The 25,946-nt window shown below is 44.3% G+C and overlaps 2 protein-coding genes across 4 annotated transcripts in view; both read right to left on the reverse strand.

Annotated features, from left to right (window-relative positions):
• ERCC1 (ERCC excision repair 1, endonuclease non-catalytic subunit) overlaps positions 1 to 25,946 on the reverse strand; it is a 146,243-nt gene that overhangs the window by 84,509 nt on the left and 35,788 nt on the right. The window contains exon 1 of one of the 2 annotated variants that reach the window (XM_078659311.1): positions 18,592 to 18,660. The exons of the other annotated variant lie outside the window; for it this stretch is intronic. The gene's annotated coding sequence lies outside the window, so the exon portion shown is untranslated. Of the gene's footprint in view, positions 1 to 18,591; positions 18,661 to 25,946 lie in introns of those variants that run through there. 2 annotated transcript variants of the gene reach the window in all.
• The window catches only part of MRPL50 (mitochondrial ribosomal protein L50), a 71,448-nt gene that overhangs the window by 9,709 nt on the left and 35,793 nt on the right, over positions 1 to 25,946 (reverse strand). Inside the window, exon 2 of one of the 2 annotated variants that reach the window (XM_078659312.1) lies at positions 18,592 to 22,272. The exons of the other annotated variant lie outside the window; for it this stretch is intronic. Within the exon in view, the coding sequence (XP_078515438.1) occupies positions 18,592 to 18,818 (227 nt within the window). The 5' untranslated portion in view covers positions 18,819 to 22,272. The remainder of the gene's footprint in view (positions 1 to 18,591; positions 22,273 to 25,946) is intronic. 2 annotated transcript variants of the gene reach the window in all.

A 25,946-nucleotide genomic window follows, 5' to 3' on the forward strand; every position in this document is an offset into this window, starting at 1 on the left:
AATCTGGGGGCATATCTCCACGAGCCTACAAAATAAAGAAAAACATTAAAGTGTTCTTGTGTAATGTAACGGGTGCTCTTATAATGCTTGGTAAACATTTGGGTCGAGTTCGCGCTATACAAAAACTGCAAAACGAAAGAAAATCCGAAATAAAAAGATTACATAAAGGCGTAACAACAGAAACAGACAGGATATAATACCAAGCTACTTTATAAGCACGGAGAGCGGGGCTGAAAGCAAGAAGCAGCAATTTTAGGAAAGAGGTTGAAAAGTCAAAGGATGTGAAACGTGGGAAATATTTAGGTAAAGTTTAAAATGAAGTAGCAGAAACAAAAAGTTGGATAATTCATGTCGCCATAATTTCGGGTCAGACTAAAACTCGAGAGTTTCGTTGATCTGTAGAGAAATCCGTCTATAACGTGTCTTTTGCCTCCACTTTTGGAAGGCAGAACAGGAGGGACACGTTTTAGAGAAGAAAAATAAAACACGACAACCCCTCTCCACGCCCCCGTCTTGTAGTAAAGACTGGACACAATGAAGCAATTCTTTTCATGCAGTTTCTCCTCCACTAATCCAGCCATTCAGCAGTTTAGCTAGCTTGCAAATTTCAAGCTGCATGCTGCCTTCCATCCTGCCAACCAACCCCCTCCCCAAGCAACACCTGCTCACACACGCTCGCAGTGGTGGCTGGTGACATGTGAAAGCAGTGAGGCGTAAAAGTTCAGGATGAGTGTCACCAATGTTGTATTGTGTCCATGGTTTTAACTGACCACTCTATTGTCCTCTGCACTGGTTGGAAATGCCCACAAATCAATAGCAGCCACCCCTAATCCTGCATGCTAGCCATGCAAGTCCAAGCACCCACTTAAATCTTTGTCACCAGATACTAGTGTCAGGCAAAGTAACTCACGATAGCAACTCACGTGAGTCCTCATATGTACCCACTTCCTAATACATGTCCGATATCACGAATAACTATGTACAAGGCAATGCGGAATAAATCCAAGAATGGCTGGTTAAACAGAAGCAAGAAACTATATGGAGCACCAAACAAGCCCTCTGTCATCGCAGTCAACTCCTAGCCCTACCACGGCCCGCTGGCGTGCAGAGACAGTGTGATGTGGATGCCGGGGCTTAGTAACTTCCACCAAAGCACAGCAGCCAACCCATAAGTAGTGGTACCGAATGTCAAATTTGCAATGGAAAATAAACAAATAGAAGGTGCACAGTGGCGACAGCTCACAGACAAATTTGTAGTGCAAATGCTCTGTAAAACGAAGCCAAGTTGAAATCCCTTTTATTTAGTTCAATAGTGGAAATAGGCTCAAACACACCTTCCCCGACATTCCCCAACAGGCAGAGAGGTTGTCATAATTTAGTGGTCCAGTGACGACTGTATTTTACTATTCGAAGCAAAAGCGAACCAACGAACACGGACAGATTTTTGTTTCTAGGTTAAAAGTTCCAACCCTAATTAGCGCGTTATAAAATGAATAATAAACATCCCCGTACATTTCCAGGCTCTCGGGTGATCTATATAGAAAAGAAAATTGCGTGTCCTGATAAAGCTCAGTCCACGACACCGCATAGGGGTTTTAAGAATGAATCTGCAGGGAGCCCCCACTAATGATTGTTTTTATACAGCGCGTAATGCTTCTCTTCTGCCATTTCCATCCGAGCGATGGGAATAACAGATGTTACTATCACCCATTTTATTGTTGTCCAGTGTCCTGTCATGTCATGTCATGTCATGTCATGTCAGGTACACTTATATAGCGCTCGACTCACCGAGAGGCATCTCGGCGCTTCACTCAGAGTACTCCAATAAAGGGACCAACCCGGAGAAAGAGGGACCTAGTATAGGAAGGCTTTTAACATTTTCCTAAAGGTTAAATAGGACGGAATGCCTCGTAAATGAGCAGGGAGGCTGTTCCAATACTTGGGGGCCAAAAAGGAAAAGGCCATGCCCCCAGTTCTCTGCAGCCTGATGCGGGGCACTTGGAGAAGTTGCAGTGAACCGGATCTCAAAGAACGGTTCGGGGTATACTTTTTTAATTTCCATTGCAGGTACAAGGGACCCAGTCCCTGGAGAGCACGATAATGATTTTAAAAAAAGCCCTCTGTTTAATAGGAAGCCAATGTAGCTTTCTCAACAAGGGACGGGACGGTGAACCTGATGGCATGTAATAACCTGAAGAACAGAAAGGTGTGTCCGCCTTGTTGGAATGACCTGCAGATAAAAGTGACTAAAATTCAACTTACTGAGCTTGCAGGCTAGTGGAACCATTACCGTCACCGTCCCTTATTAAACCGGCTTCACTAACATCATGGGTCAGAAGAAAAGGAACACAAAGCGCCTGGGAACATAGCGCCTAGCAAATATTGTACTTCAACTTAAGGGGGTTCTGCCCTGGTGTAGGAGGTGCCGCCTGCCTCTGTCTGAATAATACACATTACCAGAGGCGGCTGGTGACATTTGAAAGTGGTGGGCGTAAGCTAATTTGCATATTGCACCGCAGCGAGCGAGCCCGAACCACCTTGCATCCAATCATACATCATTCATGCATCCACCCACCCACCCATCCTGCATCCATACATCATTCATTCATGCATCCACCCATCATGCATGCATCCATGCATCCATCCATCCATCATGCATCCACCCATCCACCCACCCACCCACCCATCCTGCATCCATACATCATTCATTCATGCATGCATCCACCCATCCATCCATCCATCCACCCACCCATCCAACCTGCATCCATCATTCATGCATCCATCCACCCATCCATCATGCATGCATCCATCCATGCACCCACTCTCCCTGTTCAATTTCCTTTGCTGCGGCTCTTAGAAACTGGCCAAACACGTTTAAGCTGGGTCCCCCAACTCCACCATCTAATATATTCACATTCATTTTACTCTTACTGTAAACATCCGTGGTCTCTTTGGAGGAAAACAGACCCGACAGGAGTCTGCCAGAAACTGGCTATAAGTTTGTGATTTACATCCCCACTGAACTTTTTTCACACTGTCTGCGGTTGATTAATAGCCACATTGCACACATCCGTACAGGGTGCACTCTTTACTTAAGACTGCACGCTTTTCTTCTTTCAGCACTGCAGTGCTGTCGGGCATCTTAAACAAATAAAACACGTCAAAACACTTTTTTCCTCCTTACTTGCGTGTTGTCACTCTTTTGCACAGCTCGTGTCAACAGGCTGCCATGTCCGCACTAATTGTTTCCATATTTCAGACAATCCTGACGCTGCAGGGGCACAGGTTACTCTACGCCCAGAGCACGCCCATTAGGAGACCAAAGGGCTCCTAATGGGCACGCGCAAAAAAGCACGAACACAAGTGCGCATGCGTGGGCACGGGTAAAAAATTCACCCTCCGTCCCCACGCATGCGCACTCGTGTTGCTGCCTGCCTGGTGACAATCATGTCAATCAACATGACGCCTCCCGACGTCATGCTGACTGGCATGCATTGTCAGTTCTCCCTCGGTGTCTCCTGCGGGAGGCTGCGGGCGGGGGGGGCCTACGCCCCCACTCCCCTATGGACGGACCGTGCCTGCACATTACTATGGCTTCTGTAGCTGAAGGTCGGGAGCATGGCAGCCGAGTCTGTAGAACCATGGACAGGAACATGTTAACAGCGACGGTGGATGGACGCACCATGCCAGGGGATCATAAAACGAATAAACATCCCCGTACATTTGCGCTCTTTTTTCTTTTACCCAGTGGCGGCCGGCGGCATGAATCGCGGGGGTGGGGGATGCGAGGTTCATGGTATAATTAAAACTACACATTTTAATAAAACTTAACTTACCATACCGGGTTGGGAGTCCATCAACTCCTTAGCTCATGGTAGTGGCCGGGTCCAACTCTGGAACATTTTTCCCGCTAGGAAGCAAACACAGGAAGCCTCCCTTCTTGGGCCCTAAGCCAATCACAGCGCTGCAATGGCAGCGTTGTGAGTGGTGCGGAGAAGGCGCACAGCGCCCTAGCCGGGAGCCTAATCTGAGGCTCTTTTCTCTATGTAGGCTGCTGCATGCATGCAGCCTACATAGAGAGAAAGCAGAGTGCGCATGACTGCTTTGATCAGCCCCAGGCAGACCAAAGCAGTCACTACCCACAACATTGGGCAAGCCACTCCCGCCGTTTCTGCCTTCTCGCACTGTGAGAAAGCAGGGGGGCGACGCCCCCACACCCCTATGCAAGAGCCGCCACTGCTTGCTCGAAAAAAAAAATCGCTATTCACCAATGGACACTATCTTCAGAGTCCTAAGCAGTTAGGCTTTCAGAAGAGGACGTTTTGCCCCAGCTTTCGACAGCTTAGGGGCTTATGCATATGCTGTTGTGATCGGAGTGTGACACCGTTGAACCCAAAGACGGGCTTACTTGTTTGCTGCTCCTTTATAGCAAGACACAATGCTCGCCATTTTCCTGGGCAGCAGTAGCCCAGTTCATATTTGTTGGTCGGCAGGTCTAAGGCAGGAGTTCGCAGTCGGACAGACACGGCTGCAGTTTCATGAGGTGCACTGTGCCAACACCTCTTGCCTCTTCCCTCGCCCCTACCAACCCCACCCCACACCCCCGTGCATCCTAAAGTCTGTTCTAAACTTTTAAAAATAAATATAAATCAGCAATATTGTGTGTTCAGGGGAGTTCTGACAACTTTTGGGCCTGGTGCCACTGCACCAGCTGCACCATTCATATCATGACTCTAGTGCCTAAAAGATAACTGCCCTTGTGAATGCCAGTTTAGTTGTAAAATATAGCAATCAGTGTTCAGTGGAGTACTTGGGAGCTTTTGGCCCCAGTGCCACTGCACCTGCTGCAGTATTGAAATCATGACCCTAGCGCTTGAGAGAACTGCACTTACTTGTAAAATACATTACTATTAGGTGTTTAGAGTAGTTTTGATAACTTTTGGGCTGGATGCCACTGCACATGCAGCACCATTCAACTCATGACCTTGTTGCCTGCAAGGTAACTCCATTTGTGACTGCCTGTTTAGTAGTAAAATACTGCATTGTATTTGTAATGCAATGTAATTGTATTTATGTAGCACTTACTACCCCTGACGAGGCGTTGAAGCGCATTCTCGGCGAGTAGTAAGCTACTTCGGAACCCATAAAGGTTTCGTGGTGAATTAGTATAGTTAAATATGAAAGTCATTTTAGTGGTGGGTATGTTTGGATTGAGAAGGATAGTGCAGGGATAGCAGTGGTGTTTACTGGGACGCCTAGAGCTTTTAGTCCTGGTGTCATGCAACTGCTGAACCATTGAAATCATGATCCGGATGTCTGCAAGGTAACTGCACTTGTGACTTCCTGTTTAGTAGTAACATCGCAGTTTTAGGTGTTTACTGGGGTGCCTAGAGATTTTCATCCTGATGTTACTGCACCTGCTGCACCACTGAAGTCATGATCCTGTTGTCTGCAAGGTAACTCCACTTGTGACTGCCAGTTTTGTCTTACACTCTAGCAATAATCTGGGCTAAGTGGGGTACCTAGAGCTTTTGGTCCCGGTGCCACTGCACCTGCTTGACCATTCAAGTCCCTCCTAACTGCAAGGTAACTGCAATTGTGAATGCCTGTTTAGAAGTCAAATATAGCAATATTATGTGTTTAGAGAAAAAAATATATATATACATATATATATACACATATATATATATATATATATATATATAGAGAGAGAGAGATTCTTGCTTTTACTTACCTCAATTATGAAGAATTATAATTTATATATATTTAACATCATGGTTTTCCAATGAATCTTTTATGTCTATGACGTTTTTGTCACGTTTAGGCACTAGCACTTTATATTGTGAAGGCACTCCGCATATGCGTCATGTGATCAAGGCCTCTTCGTGTCGAAACGCGCCACGGCGGTGGTGTAAGGGCTCGAATGAGTATTCTTTGCACAAACAAGTACAGGTCCGCATTAGTTTGTTCCCCTTGGAAGACTGGGAATAACACAGGCGAAGTCTGCAGATATATATATATATATATATATATAAACGTCTAAACAGGAAGCCCCAAATTGAAGCATCTATATATATATAGAGATATAGATCTATATCTATAGATCTATATCTATAGATCTAGATATATATAGATAGATATATAGCGAGAGAGAGAGAGAGAGAGAGAGAGCTCTTGTATATTAACTTGATTTTTCATGTGCAATATTTATCCAAAACATTTTAATTGGATTATAATGACCAAATATATTAAGTTGAACAAAAAATCAATAATAATGCCAACAAAGTGCAAAGAAAAGTATTGAGGCATAAATAGTAAATGCTACAAATGCTTTAAGGCTAAAGCATCTGCTTTACATAAGTAATGAAAATAAAGCATTTCAGGATGCTGTTAGAAGCGGTCTGCCTTTTCTGTGGAAAGAGATCCTCTCTTGACAGTGAATTAGGCTTAAGCAGCTTGAGTATTGTGAACAGCTTTAGTATCGTAAATGTGTGCATCCAGGGGAAGTGAACAGAAATAAGAAGTTCCAAACAAAAGGGAATGAACACAGTAATTTGGCTTTTAGATATATTAAGACAAGAGATTTCAGAAGCACAGCGCAAGCCTAAAAATGATTTAGCATTCTAAATTTCCACTCCACAGAAAAGGGAAGTTGGGCTTACAGCGAAGAATCCCTGGTTGGGCTATCCACCAGAAAGTGTGTCACAGAAGGTAAGTAACAATCTTCTAATGGATACTTGTATTTGCAGATTCCTTAAATTATGATTCAATACCAGGGCAATCCCCAAATTCCTTCCCTGGAGGTCGACCTGAGGAGCAGACTTTACACTAGGAAGCCCAACGTCGCAGAATAGGAAAAATGGCCCTCTCTGCAGACCTGCAAATCGATACAGTCGTCCCTGGTGAAAGCAGAATTGGGTGTTCTTGTGGCTATCTGGCAGGCATCCAACACAGGGACACCCTGAGCCAGGACTACAGTAGCAACCTTTGACCTGATGGAATGAGCCCCAAGTGTCTCAGGATGGTCATCTGCGGCAGAGACATAATAGTTTGATGAAGAGAACTATCCATGGCAATAAGATCAATTTTTAAGCGCCTTTCCTTTCTTTGCACCCACAAAACGCACATCTTTCATGTACTGCATAGTTCTATCAATTTAGAATCTAAGAGTCCTTTGTGGACTCAACCAGGGTAGCATGTCCTCCTATTGAGAAGAGTAAGGTGGAGAGATGAACAATGGGAGTGTGATGGACTGCACACATGGAATGGTAATACCACTTTCCTAAGAAAGGACGAAAGATTCATAAGCACCAGCTGGTCAATGAAGAAGATAGTTTAGATCAGTGCTTAATCTGAGCTGGGGTTTTGAGGAGTGTCGCTTACATTTCCTCAGAGTTTGACCCAGAGCAAAAGTGAGCATAATACAAAAGGGGGAAAGGAGGAAGAGAAAGATGACAAAACGGGGGCAAAAAAAGAAAGCAGGGATGAAAAAAACCTGAGAGAGTGAGATTAAGGGGCATGGAGTGTCTGGTGGTGGATGAAAGGGTAGAATCCAGACTACACAGCTTTGTTATTTGGCACCCCAGACATTTGGCTCCAGGCACTTATTTTACAAATTTAGCACTGATGAGGCCGTACAGACAATATGTATGGCTCACTCATGCTACAAGCAGGAGTGACTGAAATGAAAAAAGGTGCTCAGAGTCAAGAGCCACAAGGCACAAATATGCAGAAGCTAAAAAGCACATCAGAAAAGTGAGGACTAACCTTGAGGTCCAACTTTGGCACAATTAAGGGTTGTAGAGGGAAATATAGGTGAAAGCAGGGTGAATTGAATAAAGAGGCATAATCAAGCAAATGAAAAAGCCCAAAATGGTTCATAAGTAACCTTTAATAAAGGTTCGGGCAAAGCCTTACCAGATTGGATATTACAAACAAAAGGATATAAAGCAGCTTAGTCTGCATAGGATCATCCTGCAGTTTCCTTGCACCAAGCAATGTACCTTGGCCAGTGGCCTGAGTAGATAAACTTAATGAAAGGTAAGGATGGAGCGGAAAAGATGGAGGGGTAAGTGCTCCTGGCTACCGCTAAGACAGACAATGTGGTCATGTCATTGGGTGTGAGTGGTTCAGCATAATTGGCACTCATGTTTAGACACGGTTTGCAGGATTATCTGAGTTGGAAACCTATAGTCATGTAAAGTGGTATGAAGGGGCATTGGGGTGGGTAAATTAAGTGTGAAAGTTTAGCCTTGAATTTTGTTATATATTAATGTTGTCAGTACTAAACATCCTGGGTAAATATTTTAAAATTGACTTAATGTGAAAAATGAATAGCATAACTGTTCTAATAAAAGAAATACCATTTAAAAAAAAAACTTTGCGGAAGGTAGGCTCACTGCTAAAATGTCACCCATCACTTCTGACAATAGATGAAAACATCTCAGCTACTGCCACTCAATCTTCACACATGGAGGTCAAGATGCCATAGTTTGCCTTGCTGCATGAACAGTAGCTCCTACCAAAGAGGAAGCCGAAGAGCGAGCATGTGGACGGGCAGCAGTTTGGAATACCAGAATCTTTTGGCCCAATTCAGGGTCATGAGAATCTGCTGTGCTTCATCATGCCCAACTTTCTTGAGGACCATCTGGATCAGAGAAGAGTAGGAAATACGTATAGGTGGCCAGAATCCCATAGAAGGTAGAACGTCTCAGAGACCCACACTGAGGAAACTGTAAAGCATCAAAAGCCTGATACCAAGTATTTTCTGAGTTACTAAACAGATCTACTGATGGCACACACCAACAGTTCAAGATATCCTCTGCCACTTCTAACACCGCTCGTGATCAGAAAGGTAAAACATGATAAGTTCACCTGCCTTGCTTTTGAGGAATCCTGCCACGTGATTAACCATCAGGGATAACGTGAGGTTCCAGCCACCACCGGTCTCGGAGCCTCCAGGGAGAGGGCATGGGCAACCGCTTACTACAGTACTACATTTCACAGGTTTTGTCTGCTCCAAAAGACTGATATGGTGGTGGTGTTCTAGGGAAGCCCAAAGAGACCCTTACTCATACATACAAACAGACCGACTCATGTGGACAACTCCTGATATATAAAACAAAAAATTAATTTCATGTATATTTCTCCCATCTGATAGGGTCCCTTTTTCAATACAAGTCAATAGGAAAAATAAATCCCACGATTATTTTTATTAAATCGCCCCCTTTCTGCTTTACAAATGTTGGCAATAATGCATCCTCCATGCCACCCATTTCACAAATTCAACCTAGACTGGACACACCTATCACCACTGAGACTTCCATACACAGGGGAGAGAATGGCCTGCCACACACCAGGCTGGCATCTGACAGAGCACTGAAAGTCACTGGCTACCTATTTGGAAATATGAATTCTTTTTGTGAGGCTCCCCTTAATGCCATCCCACTTGAAATAAAGACCCAGTGAATGGCTGAATTGCCAATGAAAGTGAGGCACCTCAAGTATGCTATAAGACCAGTCTCAGAATTGTCAAGGGTGAGACAGTAGCTCTTACTTGAAACATCCGGATTACAGCCAGAGGGTCTGGACTCTCTGATTTTGGAACAGCAAACTAAGTCCAGATTGGCACCAATGTAGGGACATCAGTGATGGTAAAAGATGGGATCTGGGCTCGTTGATGTAAATTCCAAAGTTATTAAGGACGCTGTTGTCTGAAAGCGGCCCAAGCTAAGCAGAGGTGAATGCGCCTTCAACCACCAGTCATCGTAGTAATGGAATACATGGGTCACCAACTTGCAAAGATGGGCCAAGACGTACATGACCTTCGTAATAAACTGAGAGACTGTCAGGCCAAAGTTCAGTATCGTGAACTCGCGTGGCCCAATCCCACCACAAAGATGCAATACCTTCATTGAGATTGCACAACTTTCACATGAAAATAAGCTTCCAGGTTCACCAAGGCCCTGTCCATCTCAGGACAGGGCCCTTTCCACCAGTAAAGACATAATTTACTTGGAAAGAATAGTGGAGTAATCAGCGGAAGACCAAATAAAAGACGGGGGACAGTGAGACGGGTGTTCAGAAACTGAAAGGCAGAACAGAATATGAATGACCGACTGGGGCCAACCAGAGGCTTCAAGGGATCTGTGGGACCTTAAGGTGCACCAGGATTGGATGTATGACATTACAACGCATGCTTTTACAACGCATGCCTTTACAACGCATGCCTTTAAAACCCATAGTACTTTGGGGCGCTGGATAGTGAATTGTTTAATTTACTATTCCAACTCCAGTCCCCGTGGATAGTAGGGACGGTGTTGGATAGTAAATTAAACCTATTCCCTATCCTAGAGCGCCCCCCAGCGCAATGCGTTGTAATGGTTTGCGTTGTAAAAGTTGCGCCGTAAAGGCACTGCGTGGTAAAAGTTGCGTTGTAAAGGATGTTTCCCACCAGGATTATCTAGAACCATGTGAAAGAGTTGCAGCATGGCCTCTTAAGGCTGCGATCTGCTGTGGAGTCGATGAGAGTATGGGGAGCTCTGGCACACTGACTCCAGAATAAGATTAGAGTAGGACTTGGCAGATAGGAGCAGGCCTGTACAGCACCAACTAGGATACTGTTCTCTGACTGCCAACTTGGAGCAGGACCAACCACATTTTCTGTGTTTGGGGACGTAAAGCTTAGCTTCTCACTCATCTGTGCTCACTGCCAAGAAAGTTTTTAGAGATAAGCTTCAATCAAATAAACAAAAAAAAAAAAAGCGGGGAGCAGAGGTCAAGATCTGAATTCAAGGAATGCAGAAAAAAACCAGAACTGTCATAAGCTAGCAGGAATAGAACGTTTAAAAGGATCTAGTCACTATGTTAGTGGGTAGATCGGCGCTGCATTTGATCCCGAAAGGTGCTGGGCGGCTCCTGGCATCTCCAAAGTAAGCAAGTAGACTGACCTGACCTCCGGGAGCAAGAAGAGCTCCAGTCGCGCTGCTCCTATGGTGGGCCCAATGGCAGGCAACATGGTGGACCGGGCAAATGTGTTTCGGTGCCTGCAGATGCAAGAGAGCAGATCCACCGCTCCAAGGGAGCTCTTTCCCGGTTATTGAGGCTCTGGGCTGTCCTCCAAGGGTTTTGGGGAGGCTGGTCAGCTCTTTGTGAAGTTGCTCCCAGCAATGGTCAAGTGCAAGCAGCCTGGCAGGGTTTTGCACCAATCTTTGGTGCAGATCTTCAGTTTTCGCTCTTTGGTCCTTCCTTTCCTCCTCAGAGGGTCACATAAATACTCAATGTAGGTGTATTAAGGGGAGTGAGTCATAGTAGCAAATGGACTATTGACCCCTGGTGTCACGACACCCCCTAGATGACCACTTACTGTGGGGTGTGTCCATCACCCTGTCCCAGAGTTCCCAACTCCCCCACACACGATGGTGGTATCCTGACTTTCCTGTTCAATCTAGGCTGCCCACCCTAGAGGTATGTCCAGCCTGGCAGTGTAATACACCTCCTGAGTAGCTAATTTCCTGACTTCCCTGGTGCCAAATGGGCCTCAGCGCAGGGGATGTCATCCTCTAGGTCTGGAGGGGAAGCCATGCTCACATATCACAGGCAGCAGAGGCTTTGAAGCATTTAGCCTTGATGTGCTGATTTTCTAGCCTACCTGCTGGAGGAGGTGTAAACCCCTCCTGCCAGAGCAGGCATTTTTCCTGACCTCAGAGAGGGGATCTCACCTCCTGGGGTGTCAGAAACTCATCTGTGGTGGCAGGCTAGACAAAACCAGTCAGATTGCACACTAGAGGATTAGCAGGGTTCCGGGGGAACTTCTAAGGCTCCTCTGGGTGCATGAATCACTAAATCCATTACTATAATCAGTGTGGAGGTTTTAATACGAGGTGTTGGATACCAAATACCATGTTTTTAGTGAAGCCACTATGTAGCTGAGTAACTCGGTTTGACCAGTACACACCTTAAGATGCTTCACTGATCACATATCTCATAATAGCACTAAACATCACAGGGGTATGTCTGCTCAGGCAGATAGGTCCACACATAAAAAATAATGCACCCTGCCTTAGGACTCAAAAGCCTGTTGTAGGGGTGACTTACTTCTATTAAATGCAGTGACTTTGGCCTGGCACACAGGTGTCCCATGTCGTGTTTTCACTCATGGTTTTCACCATGTCACGCAGCCTGCAATGGCAGTCTGTGTGTGGGTCCTTTAGAGTGGCATGAGATATGTGGCAGCTCTTAGGGACCCTCTTTAGTACCCATGCCCTAGGTACCAGGGTTACAATTTACTAGGGACAAAATACCTTTGCCAACTGTGTTACAATTAGAGATCACCTTGTTTCAAGGAAAGAGCACTGGCACTCAAGCTCTAATCAGCGCACCGTTAAAGTTGAAAAACAAGCATTCAGCAGACAAAAAGGGGGCAAGAAGTGGTGGGATACTACAACAAAAACCGTTTCCTACATGTAGTCATGCTAATTGTCCAATAGCATTCAAGCTACACCCACCTGACGAGGCACACATAGCCTGTAACCTGTCTTAGAGTAGCATGTGTTCCTGTGTAGAAAAGGCCTAGCAGTTTGCCCTAGTATGTCCTTGTTGGAACATGGTTAAGGCTTATTGCAGATTCTAGTGTGTAGTAGCATGTAGGGAAAAACAAAAAGGACTAGATTTTAGCTCAGCAGTAATCAGTGGCTGAAATACATTTAAGTAATAGACCCATCCCTTTAACATTTTCCACAGATGAGAAGAAGCAACCTTTTAATCTTCTATCAAATGTAAAAATGTTTGGCCAAAGCTAAGGAGGAAGACTTCACAGGAACATAGCCACAACAGTAAAGGCTCAGTTCCCGATCTGTGGTATCTGAATACGCAACATCAAGAGAAACCCCAAGTAGAGTGCGGGTAAACTTGGTGGTAGAACTTATAAGTCTGACTTTCAAGAACCCTTTCCACAAAATATTAATACAAATTTAAGCTGTAATAATGCAAGTCAGTGGAGTGTGTTGAAAATAGGAGCTCCCAGGGCACATTTGTGAGTGCTCACCACAATGTGATGTGCAGAGGTCAACAACACCAGAAGGGCCTACAAAGGCCCTTATCTAGGCCATGGTATAGCCCACTACTTCATTTTTAAACGGATTCAACTTCAGCCAGTGCTTGCCCTCAAGGCAGCCCCAAATCATAGGAGAAATAACTGCACAAACGAGCCAGGCATAGTATTAGCACGGAATCTAATTTGAGACTAACAGGGCAGTCTTGCCCGTTTAAAAATCCAGTGAGGGGGAAAAATATCCCCAAAAATTTGTGGTGGCAATGTAGTATTTAAAGGAAAGAGTGGATGGTTTTTGATCAGAATGGTATTTCTAATTTACATTCGAAAGTGCTTTTTTTTTTTTACCTACCGTTAAAATCATATACATTTGTGATAGACACCGAGGATATCTCAAAGAAATTGTTCACCCCTACAAACACATGATCTGTTTCAAGCTCAGCTTGCATGCTTCCTTTGCATTTTTTTAAACATTTTACTTCCCCATCACCAAGTGAGTTGCCTTAAAAGGTCCGACTATCATTACTGATAATTGTCAGTGTAAATATTTTTACAGCACCACCTGTCCTTGCAAGTTGGCGCAGCCTGCTTTATGGTATGACTAAACTGCGGTTCTTAAGTTAATTATTCCAAAACTATTATTTTGCAGTAGTTTTCGAATGAATTAGGATAATGGCACATTCACCATTAAAGATGATATTTTATTTTAGCAGTGTTGCAAAACATGTTTTGTCTGTTTCGTGGAAATAAAATAAAAATATAAGTATGTTAACATGTCTGTGCTGGTACATATATTTTAGCGAGTAAGCGGAACATGTAGATTTCTCCCTCGGCAAATAGATTTTTGTTGCATTTTGTTCTTTTGACAAGTAGAATATTTGAATAGTTTCACACTCCTGATGTCAAAAGGCATGAAATTGGCAAACTAGAGAATTATTTTACATCAATATTATAAAAGGATAAAGTCCTCAACTATATGTGCAGCTTTGACATAATTCATGCAAGAAGCTTCCATTCAGAACCGATCTCCACACTGCTTCATATCACAAAGGACTTCTGAAATTTTATTGCAAAATTCTGTCCTATGCAGGAAAAAATATTTCCAGGGAATCTTCCAACTTATCATGTCATTCCTGTTTGATACATCCAAAATCTAAGACTGGCGAAATGTTGTTCAAAAGGAGAGACGATCAATGAATACATATACGACGAAAGGCTGAGAGCATTCCATGGAGCAGCTGCCCAGAAGGAGAAGAAATGTCCATCAGGGGAATTTCAGCCAGGATGAAGTGGAATGCCGAGAATATACAATTATTGTGGTAAGATCCAAATGGATTAAATAAACGATTCTCCAGTATGCAGGAGGAGGAAGCTATCCGGCAGCTGTCTTCCAACTGAGGTGGCTATTTAACATCAAACCATCAGAAGATATCATCTACTGATCCATCTGTGAACTTTATATCACAAAATTTGATAAGACTGATGAAACTTCACTTCAACAGAGCACATTACAATTTCGCAAGACCAGTCAACTCCCTCCCAAGTTCTACTGAGAGGGCTGCTACTCTCAATTGTCAGATTTCTACCTCAGAGAGCAAAACGTTGCTTAATCAATATGTTTTGGGACGGTGTTTCGTCAAATAATGGTAACATCAAAACCCTCAGAATAAAGACATTACTGCCCCTTGCTCTAACAGATTACCAACATGACATGGGCATTTAAAAGACGCAGAGCTTGTAACAAGGGGGCCACTTTAGAGAGTGAGTATTTCAATGTTACTTGTTGTATTATATATCTGGATGCAATGAAAGAAGCAGCACAATACAAGTCGGGCGAAACACTGTGCTAAGCACAGATTTTTAGTCTGTGTGTTTCTAAGCCACGCCCTTAATTTAATCAGCCACGCCCCTTTGAGAGACCTCCCTCCCAGTTTTTTCAGCCAACTTAAAGCCCTGCCGACCCAAATGAGAGAGATCGACTTGTAGTGTAATAATGTTGAACAACAAGAGCAACAGAGCAATTTTTGGGGTAGACTAGATTAGTGTTTATTAGCTAAATTGACTTGCCAGGTGTGAGAAGCTCGCGTATTATTTGGTGCGTGCTTATGTAATCTTAAAAAAATTGTCAAATACCGAGCCTATGAACTACCGGATGATTGCCCTGTTGGACAACGAGGGTAAGGTCTACGAGAGTACACTCTTGCAGGAATTAGCCAATTGGGTCCACACTGAAGGTCTACTGCCATTTTACCAGACAGGGTTCAGCCCAGGGGGCTCTGCTGGAGACAACATCCCAGCCCTGTCATACTAAGCCCAACAAGCGGTGGCACATCGCTCCCCTCCGCTCTTCACCTGCTTCATGGACTACTCCGCAGCCTTCAATGGGGTAGTTCGTAGCATCCTTTGGCAGAAATTGGCAGGGTGGAACATCAGTCCTTCACTACAAGGAATTAGATAACTGCATTCTCAAACATGGGTAAGGGTCAAACTTTCCAGGGAGTCTGCCACAGAGAAAATTGCTCAGGGGCTAAAGCAGGGATGTGTGCTAGCACCGATGCTTTTTCGAATTTGTACACCGCCAACCTGGGCTGAGCACTGCACGAATCGTCTCTAACCACTCTTATGATCGGCAACACAAAGATCCAGCTGATGCAAAATGTCGATGACGTTATTCTTTTGGATCACACCAAAATAGACCTCCAAAAAGCACTTGCCGCCTTCTCCTCACACAACCAGTGGAGAGTCAAGCCTTACATCGGATTTTCGCAGCAAGACTACATTCACTCCCCTTAAAAAAATGACATCCATCTTGGCAAGCATGGCTGGGCATTGTAGAGTGTTGTCTTTGCAATTATAAAAGAGAGCCCCTGGCACACATCTTATTGTGCTGTCCTGCCTTGTGGTAAGCCCACAGGATTTACCTCGGCCTATTATTTTTCAACTGGGCACCCGTACAGCAGAGGAGGCTGTTCAACAGCTCTATACTTTGGACATTGTGAAGTACATAGCCTTTGGACATTGTGAAGTACATAGCCAATTATGGGAAATTTGTACACCACATCGCACACTTTTGAAGGACAGGTCTACATAGGGGCCCTTTAAGCTTTAATTCCGTCCCGATGTTCTACATTTTAAAAAAACCACATTATGAGTACATCACCTGTGCACTCACCACGTGGACGATCAGGTCTATAATATTATAAACTTCTCTTTTAAAACAAAAAAAGATTTTAACCAGGTCTAGCACTTTTCTTTTGATATACATTTTAATGTTTTATATTGTAATGGATTTAGGTAACCACACAAATAAAATTCATTCATTCACACTTATGTAAGTGGGCACCCTGCACAAATCCAGACAATCCTTATGGTGATTTTAGTGTTCTTAGGCAACCTTAGAAAGCTCTCCAGTGGTAGCTGTGGAGAGCATCCTTCAGGCTTAGTCCAGAAGGAGTGTAAAGCAGCTTGTTTTGGCAGTATATATTCTTATTGATACAGATGAAGTGAAAAAGAACCACCTACTGAATTTATAAAAATATGTATTATAAAAGACACTCACTAACACATACACAGATCTCCTAACCGGGAATATACACAAAGCACATAATACTTTGCATGAAAAACAGGTAAGTAGCACAGAAATACAGTAGTCGCCAATGGGGAGACCAAACCATATACTGAAATAGTGGTATGCGAACCACAACTCGAGTCAAGATTATACCCAGAAGATATAGAAGTGCTGGGGACCCAAGAAAACACCCATGGTAAGTACCCAGGAACCCCCCGGAGGCTGTGATCAGAGTGGGAACACGGCGCATGCTCAATTCAAGTTAATGAGTACGTCGAGCTTGCAATTTTTAAGAAGGACCCTTCCCAGTGGACCCTGAAGGAACACCGTGAAAAGACAGAAGGTTGGAGAGACACCCAAACTGTGGCTACCAAAAGAACCAGGTTACCTACACCAGGGAAGCCAGGTGGATAGGTGCGAATTGGCATCGGAAACGGGCGTTCACCTTAATCAAGGACTTCAGGAAGATGCTACTGCTGGAGAGGGTGAAAGTGTCCGGTGGAACCCAAAAGGTGGATTCAAGTCGAGAAGAACATGCAAGCAGAGGGAACAGAGTCCATGCCACTCAGGAGTGACCTGGAGGCACGGAAGACGAATGCCCAACGATGTTGGGTGTTGCAGCAGAGATGACAAAGACCTTGAAGCTGCATCTGTATGGACCAGGCGACACAGAGAAAGACCAGGAGCCGTTCAGGAGCTGTCCCACGTCGGATGTCGAGAGTTGAGGGGATCGGTATCCGTTGGGAGCACCAACAAGCATTGCTAACTGCAACCAACATGGAAAGCAAAGAAGGTGCAGGGTCGGGACCAGCAAGGTCCAGCTGACTCACCACAAGCAGGAGAGTCAGGGCAGGCCCGGAGCAATCAGGGGAGCCCCACCCTGCCCCAATACACTAAACCCTGTCTGGAAGGTGGTTGCACCTCCCTGTAACAGGATACCTAGTGTTCTGCCTTCCCCTGCTAGAGCTTGGCTCTGCAGCAGGATGACAGAAATGTGTCTCGGACAGGAAGCAGCCCTAGCTTGCTGTCCGGCTCCACTAGACAGGTACCAGGAGTAGTGAGGGCCTCCCCACAGTTATGGTGTGGGGAGATGATTCAAACATGTTTGATACCAAACACAACAGGGGTCGTTACAGCCAGGTGAGAGGTAGCCACCGCGCAATGATGCATGGCCACTCTATATATCTAAATGACAGAAGCACTTACAGCCCAGGAGAATGGACTCCGAAGGTTGTAAGGGTGTTCCGCTCATGCAGGGTCACCCGCACACTTTGAAATGAGTACCATGCCTTCAGGATTAAAAGGCCTGCCTTAAGGGTGACATATAGGTTTTAAGTGCAGTGACCTTAGATACAGGTAACCCTATCTTTGTCGTAAGTGGTGCTAGCACCAGCTTGTCAGGCCTGGCAGGCCTGCTGTCACAGTTTACGTGGTCCCTCGTGGGTGGCAAAATACATGCTTCAGCTCATGAGGGACCCCTGGTGTACCTAGGCCCTGGGTACCTTAGTACCATATACTAGGGACTTATAAGTGTACATCAGTAGCCAATCTGGAATGTACCTAAGTACTTACCATACCAATTTAGAGGAGAAAGCACAGAGACTGGGGTCCTGATGAGCAAGATCCCAGTCAGACTAGTCATAAACAGCATAGCACCAGGCAAAAAGTGGGGATAACCATGAAAGCCGATCCTACTTTCCTACACCGGGTCTTTGAGGAGTGGGAACCCGAAAACAAAGCAGTGTTTACCTGACAAACAAATCTCGCTGTGTGTCAAAGGGGAAGAAAAAAAAAAACACCTTCAGGGAAAAAAAATAAAAAGTAAATCACCCATCGGTTCACCAACACTGTAAGTCATCACAAACACAATTAAGGTAACAAATTATAGTTGAACAACCACCCCAATGTCTGCCACCACATGAAAATCTCAAAACTCACAATCACTCATATCATTAATTGGTGCATTATTTACCTGTTCCAATTCAAGCACGGCGGTACATTACCGAACCTCTTTGATTGTTGTGACACACATTGGCAAGCCTTGTAAATCAAATATTCTTGCGCAGTCCTGTTAGGGTATGTAAGAAGGGATAGGAACGGGATGGAAGCAGGCATTGTCTCTCTAATGTCCTTGAAGGGAATGGCGGGGGATGGGGGAGGCTTCTTCAATGCACACTGGTCAAACTCCAAACCTGCCATACGTAACAGTGGGGCTGCATTAGTCAGTGAGAAAGAAACAAAATAATATAAAGTTCTCCTAGCTATATTTTTTGGGTTCAAAGCAGTTTTGGTACAGAAAGTTCTATGGTGGCCCAGGCCTGCTCAGTAGTCAGGGAAGTAGAGTTCATCCTCAAACTCAGGTGGTTCGCCTAGAAGTTTGTCAGCTAACACACTAGCATAACCTGAGTCCGACCAATCACCTTCATCCTCCTCATGTCGCACTTCAGGGATGGTGTAATTCGGTGGTATAAAGTGCTGGTTCATTTTGATCATAATTAATCTTGCTACGTTTTGGGGCGAGATACTGGTACTTCTCACTTTGACAACTGCACCAGCTGCACTGAACACACGCTCAGCTGACACACTGGCTACCGGACAAGCCAGATACTTTATTGCCAGCCTGCTGAGCACTGGCCATTGGCGCCTCTTCCCATACCAATACACCAATGGGTTTTGATCCAGATAGACCTCCGTTGGGTCATCCAGATAGGCCTGGACCATCCTCTCAATAGTCATTGGTGCTCCAACTTTCTCTGCCTCTTTTGCCTTTGCCTCTGCACTGGCCTTAAGTCCTGCTTTAAGAAACCAATCAAATGCAGATTTTGATGCGCCCATTCCGGTTGTTGTAGCTGGTGTGCTTGGTGTTTTTGGCTGCTGTGAGCCAACAGCATGGCCCTCAGGCTCTATGGATGTTAAAGGCTGCACCCCAGAACTTCTGCCCAGGAATGGGCTTCTAATTTCCAGCCATTCTTCTTCTAGGTCACTGGCTTGCTCAGCAATCCACGTCTTATAGTTTGAAACATCCCCATCTGAAAAAGGAAAGAAAGTGGCCAGTAATTGTTTGAACCGTGGATCAAGAATTGTGGCACAGATGTAATGTTTGGATGACACAATGTCTCTTTGCAGCTTTGTATTAACAGCCAAGCGAAGGATTAAGCTCTCCACCAACTCATGCGCATCTGTTTTTTCACTTACGCCTGCATACATTTCAGACACCTCCTTTAGCTGTTCCTGTAGCATATACAACAACGGGATGGCTTTGCCCATGGTACTGTCCTCTTTGCATACTTCCCTTGTGAAAACCTCAAAAGGAAGCAGCATCTCAAGCAGGCATTTGACTAGGCCCCATTGGTCCATCTCAATGTTCATACCTTTCACAGTTGCATCCCCTCTTTGCATCACATATTCATTGATTGGTCTGTACAGCTCAGACAGACGTTGCAACATGTAATAAGTTGAGTTCCAACGTGTTGGCACCTCCTGTATGAGTGCTTTAACTGGCATTCTATGCTCACGCTGAATGACCCTCAACTGCTTCCGGGCTTTAAAAGAATGACTGAAATGAGTGCAGATTCTTCTGCAAGTGGACAGTAAGTTGCTGACTCTGCCTTCTTTTTTGAGAAAGTCCTGCAAAATAATGTTAATGCAGTGCGCCAAACACAGGACCCTGAAATAGCCACCATCTGACATGGCCTGAACTATATTACTGTTATTGTCTGTGGCAACAAATCCAATCTTAAGCCCTCTGGGACGCAGCCATTCAGAGACTTTGTCGTTAAAGTTATCCAAGATGTTTGCAGCTGTATGAGATTTCTCCATGGCGAAAATGGCTACTGTTGCATGCTTCCGAGAGCCATTAAATATTTCAGCAGTGTCAGCACCTACAGATGTAATTTCCCTAACCCCCATAAAAGAGATCCAGTGTGCAGTAATGCACATGTAATCTGTTGATTGAAAACTGGTCAATATGTCTGTCGTCAGGTGGATAGTATGAACAACACTCTGATGCAAAGCTTGACCAACCAAATCCAGCACTTCTTGATGTAATGCTGGAACAGCAACTCTGGCAAAATATGTCCGGCTGGGAACCTTCCATTTCGGGCAGATGGTCGCCACAAATTCTAGAAAACCCACTCCTTCCACAAAAGAAAAAGGAAGGAGGTCCAGCGCTAACATTTTAGCCAGCTTCCCGTTGTACAAACGTGCCATTGGGTGGTTGCATTCGTACTGCTCCCCCTGCCTCAACATGCCAAGAATAGTAGCCTGGGTTTTTTTCCTCTCTGGTACCACTGATGCAGACGACTTCTTGAGAGCAGAAGGTGGTAGGGTCAATGTGCGTCTCAGAGGGGCAGTCACGGTATGCTCTTGCCTTGGTGTCGCAGTCTGACTCGGAGTCTTGTGCATTGTTGCTGATGTGGGCCACACTGCTGCACTGCTGGGGACAGGGCTGGTTTGTGTAACAGAAATGTCACCCTCTTCTTCACCTTCAACCATATTCTGATCAGATTCCCTGCTTTCACCACCTTCATCAACACCACTTGCAGTTTTCTGGCGAAGGTGCGCCTCCCAGCGGATTGCGTGGTGGATCCTCAAATGGGTTGTTTGGCCTCCGGTACCATAGTTTGTACCAAGCTTACCCCGACTAACACTTGCTTTGCAAATGGAGCATATGGCAATGTTTGGCTCCTGTTTGCTGACAGTAAAGAAGTCCCAAACTGGGGAGGTCAATCTTCTGACACTGGTGCCACCGCCAATGTCAGAAGAAATGGCAGTAAGTGGGTGTTTTGACGTTTGCCTCGCCGCAGTGCCTACTTCTACTGAGGTGGTTGTGGATGTAGGTCGCAGGGGCCTTGAACATATATAGGTAGGGGGTGATGGTGGGTTCTGTGGCACATCCCTCAGAGCAGGTTGAGATGGACAAGCGCCAGCCTCCTCTGGGGCTGGACTAACATCAATGATAATTGGGTCGTCGTAATCCTCCTCTTCTTTAACAATAACTCTAAGGCTTTCAGGAAGCTTCCTTTTCACTAGTCTCTCCTGCCGTGTCTCAGACTGAAGCTGCACCCAAGTGGAGTCTTGATCATCAGAAGGGGGGCTAGGAGAAGAAGATGGTGGAGTACCCTTCCTTTTTCTTGCGGAAGATCTGGAAGCCAATGAATCTTCTGAAAGAGGGGCTTCTTCTACTTCCTTGGTAGGAAGCTTAATATCCTGAAGTGCTCCTACTTCAGAAGGAACTACTATTGCTGGCTGCGGCTGTTGTCCACTTAGCTGAGTTTCCGGCAACGATTGGGTACTACTTTGTGAAAGTGATAACTCAAATCCAACATTACTGCTAATCTGCGTTGCCATGATTAGAGTAGGTGCCTCTGTGCCAGATATGGGCATAGGTTGGGGTGCTTCCGTTGATGCGACAGTACTGCTCCGAGCTTGCTTCGTGGAAGTTGATACGGTAGGCACACAACTTTGCCCAAAGACTGTTTGCTTCTTATCACTGGCCACTTTCTTGGTAGCACGTTTCTTTGGGGCCATATTGAACACATCAGTTGACAGCGACACTTAGCTTCACAAGCTGAAGAGATGTCTATGTTGTGTGGTCACGTGCACAGGGATTCCATTGGGTACTAATGTGGGTGATGTTGCTTCTTTTTTGCACCTGAAAGCAAACAAGCAAAAAGAACATCAGTGAATTGTGTCATTGTTGCAGTTTGAATTAGTAGTACAAACAATATCATTTAGTGTGGTTACTTAAGTTTTAAATAATTAACAATACAGTGTATCCATTCAAAAGTAAAACCACACCAACAAACGTTCACTTACAATCAGGAAGAATAAGTAAGAGCAACACGTTGGGATGTGCAGGTAGTGCAGGTGACAATGGAATAATCCTTGGAAAATTAATGCTCTTGTGCAGCTGTGCGCCTATTGCAGACAGGGTTGAAGGATGTTGAGAAAATGTGAAAAAGAAGACAACAAAAATTACTTTTCTAATTTAAAAAAAGTTTTCCCAAAATGAATTACAAAAACTTTAACCATTCTTTTTGAAAATGTAATATAAAAAATTGCGGAAAATATAAATAAAAAAATTAATATATATAAAATGTGCTGATCTACTCAGGGTCTACTATGAGAAACCAACTTGGATGTGGGAAGCAAGGAGTGGTGCAGGTGAAAAATGCAAAAAAAGTATATTATAATATACAACTGTACATTTAGCAAGAGCACTGAGCTACTACGCCTCAAGCATATTACTAAATTGATATCAGGGAAAAGTAAAAAAAAACAAATAGTACAAACAAAAAGGTCCAAGCCACTACATACAAAAAGGTTTTGATAACTGAAAAAAGGATGGTTGCACAAAAAGGCCACGTGGCCAAACTTAAGCAAGGAGCCCTACTGAGAAAGCACATTGGTTGCCTTCACAAAATTACACCAGCCATATGGTCAAACAACAAGCAGGAGGCATGGAAACAAAGAGCACATGCAGGCCTAGGTGGACACTGACTAAACAAAATGGCACCTGGCCACATGACATGCGGAACAAAGACAAATGGCGGCCTTTGTCAAACACATTTTCACACTGGCCAGACAAAGTAGGCATAGTAACAAAGGAGAAAAATGCATTAATTTAGTAATACCAAAAACGAAAATTAACTGGGCTAAAAACGCATTTCCTCCAAAGGAATCAAATATATTACCCCACTTATACACTGTTGTCAGGAAGAAGAAAAAAGGCAAACACCCCACAAAAAACATTTTGTAATTTCATCCAATGCCATCCATTGCCTAAATGCTGTTGCAATTCAACAGATACCACAGAAACAGTTGTTTCATTCACCTATGACTAGTATTGGGCATACTGGATGGAAGGCTCATTGGCAGTCTAGACCACATAGTAAATTAAATGAATATTGCAAATTATTTTTTTTATTGAAAAAACATACTGAGTTGTGCACCGTTTTTCCTTTATAAAAGAAGAAAAATCACATGACTCCTAGATACCACTTTTTGAACTTACTTGTGATATCACAAAAACAAAGTCCTATATATATATATATATATATATATATATATATATATATATATATATATATATATACATACACACACACACATATATATATATATATATACATACACACACACACACACACAGCAGACAGAGGGATTCTTCCAGCTCCAAATCCAGATGAGAAGTGACGAGGAAGTGGCCAAATCACTGGGAGGAGCCAGCTGGACAGGAATAGAAAGTTGAAGTCTCTAGGGCACTTGTTGGAAATAAAAATGTAAAATAAAAAAAAACAGGTCTCCTCGAAAAAAAAACCACCACAAACGGTCCATTTGAGTTGTATTCAACTCCAAATTGTCTTTTTAAGAAGATTTAGCTGCTTCTCAAGGAATCGTCTCCAGGTTGCAGCTGCGATCAATCGCACTGGCCTAGAACACTAATCGCCTGAAGTAGCTAGCACGGTCTTAAGCCGCGATAGCGGTTACAAAATCTCCTGCAGCTCTAGAGCAGCTAGAAAATCTCGTGGGTGTTACCAAGTGCCCTGCAAGTTTTGTCGAGGTCACACCACGCGCAAAATGATGCAACAAGTGCGGCAACAGGAAAAAACTCTGCTCCATTGCGGGCTTTATAGGTAACTCCCATGTTCTCTGTGGAACGTGCAGTTGCCGAACTCCGCAAACTCTGCGAGCACAGCGGAGTTTTGAAGCCCAGTCCTAGTCTAGACCTCTCCTAAATATTCCATTCAGTTCTGCATAGAGACATGCAACCATGTGCCTACTATCCCGCATGAGTGCTGAAGTAATGCATGCTAAGGGAGTTATGCCAGTCCTGTGCTCCATGATCCCTCATAGGTTCGTCTCAGCACTCCCTAGTTGAAAAATTTGCCAGGATCCAGCCATTTTTATCCGTAAATGTCTCCAGCAAGATAATTTCTCCAATGGCGCAACATTCTCCCACGGCAACTATCTCCACCTCCGTCCAAAGCGCTAATTGCTCTGCAGTGAAAAACAGGCGGCTCTGCGCATGGGGGGCTAATCAGGGGCTACGTTGAAGTATACAATGGTTGCCCAGAGGTCCTTGCAAAGCATTGTTCCCAAAATATCATGGAATCGAAAGCATTCTACTGGGTCAAGGGGGTTTGGTGGATTTCATCACTAGAGCTGCAATCAAAGTACCTGATGTTCACACCATCAATCTACCTTGCTATGCACTGTAGTTGGGCTGCCAGGTAACATAACTCAAAGCAGGAACACCAAGGACCCATCCAAAAGTGTGCTTTCAATCATCTCCAACGCAATTCTCTGTCTCCCTCTGTTCCATACCAGTGTTCAAAGCGAAGGAGTGTGTCTCTCACGAAAACCTCATAGGGTCGCAAACTGGGAGGTTAATATTAAGTATAGCAGCCTGGGCAAAGCCACCATCTTGGCAACAGAAATCCTTGTCATAATCGGCAGGCTGAGCGAGTGCCAAAATGCCACTGGTGTTTTCAATACTCTTAATGCGAGTCACAAGTTATCGTCTATCAGGTCCACGATAGATATCTAGTCAAAATATTTAGAAGGTATGAGGGGACCACTGCATTCGGTTGCAGCTAGGTCCAGTTCCTGTCCATCCCATCTAACCGAGAAGACATAAGCCTTATGTATTTGCATTAAGCCCAGAGACCGTTCTAAAATTAGCTAGAAGGTGCATGGTTAGCCTTAAATCCGATGTCCTGCGACAGACATACGATAAGTTGTGACCGTAAAGTGATACAATATGCCCCCCATCACAAAATGGAATGCCTCAGGCCATCCCCCCACTCCGCTCTCTTGCTTACCAACACCAGAATTTCAATAGCTAAAAGTAGAGGGCAAAGAAGGCAACCATGTTGTGTCCCGTGATTTTTATAGAATATTGTTGAGACTGGATTAGAGTACAATACCTTAATCCATTTAATCAAACCCAGGTCCAGCTTCATTATGTCCATAACTGTCACAAGATAATTTCAGTTTACAGTGTCTAAGGCCTTTTCAAAATCAACAGAGGTGATTGTAGAATAAAGCAAAATTTGTCTCATCAAAAATCCTAGATAGTTTCTTGAGATTATCAGATGTGTTACAGGCGGGCATGAAACCATTCTAACTTCGATGGATTAAACTCAGCAGATGCTGGTGAAGTCTAACCACCAAAACCTTACTAATGATTTTAAATTCCATGTTCAGCATTGAAAAAGGTCTATATGATGAAACAATGACATCGCTCCCATCAAGGCCACCAGCAACTGAGAAAGACAAAGAGGAAAGTGCTGAAGTACTGGAGAAGAACGATGGATACCATGA

Source organism: Lissotriton helveticus, chromosome 1_1 (genome assembly GCF_964261635.1).
Source record: "Lissotriton helveticus chromosome 1_1, aLisHel1.1, whole genome shotgun sequence".
In the NCBI taxonomy this organism is placed as follows: domain Eukaryota; kingdom Metazoa; phylum Chordata; class Amphibia; order Caudata; family Salamandridae; genus Lissotriton; species Lissotriton helveticus.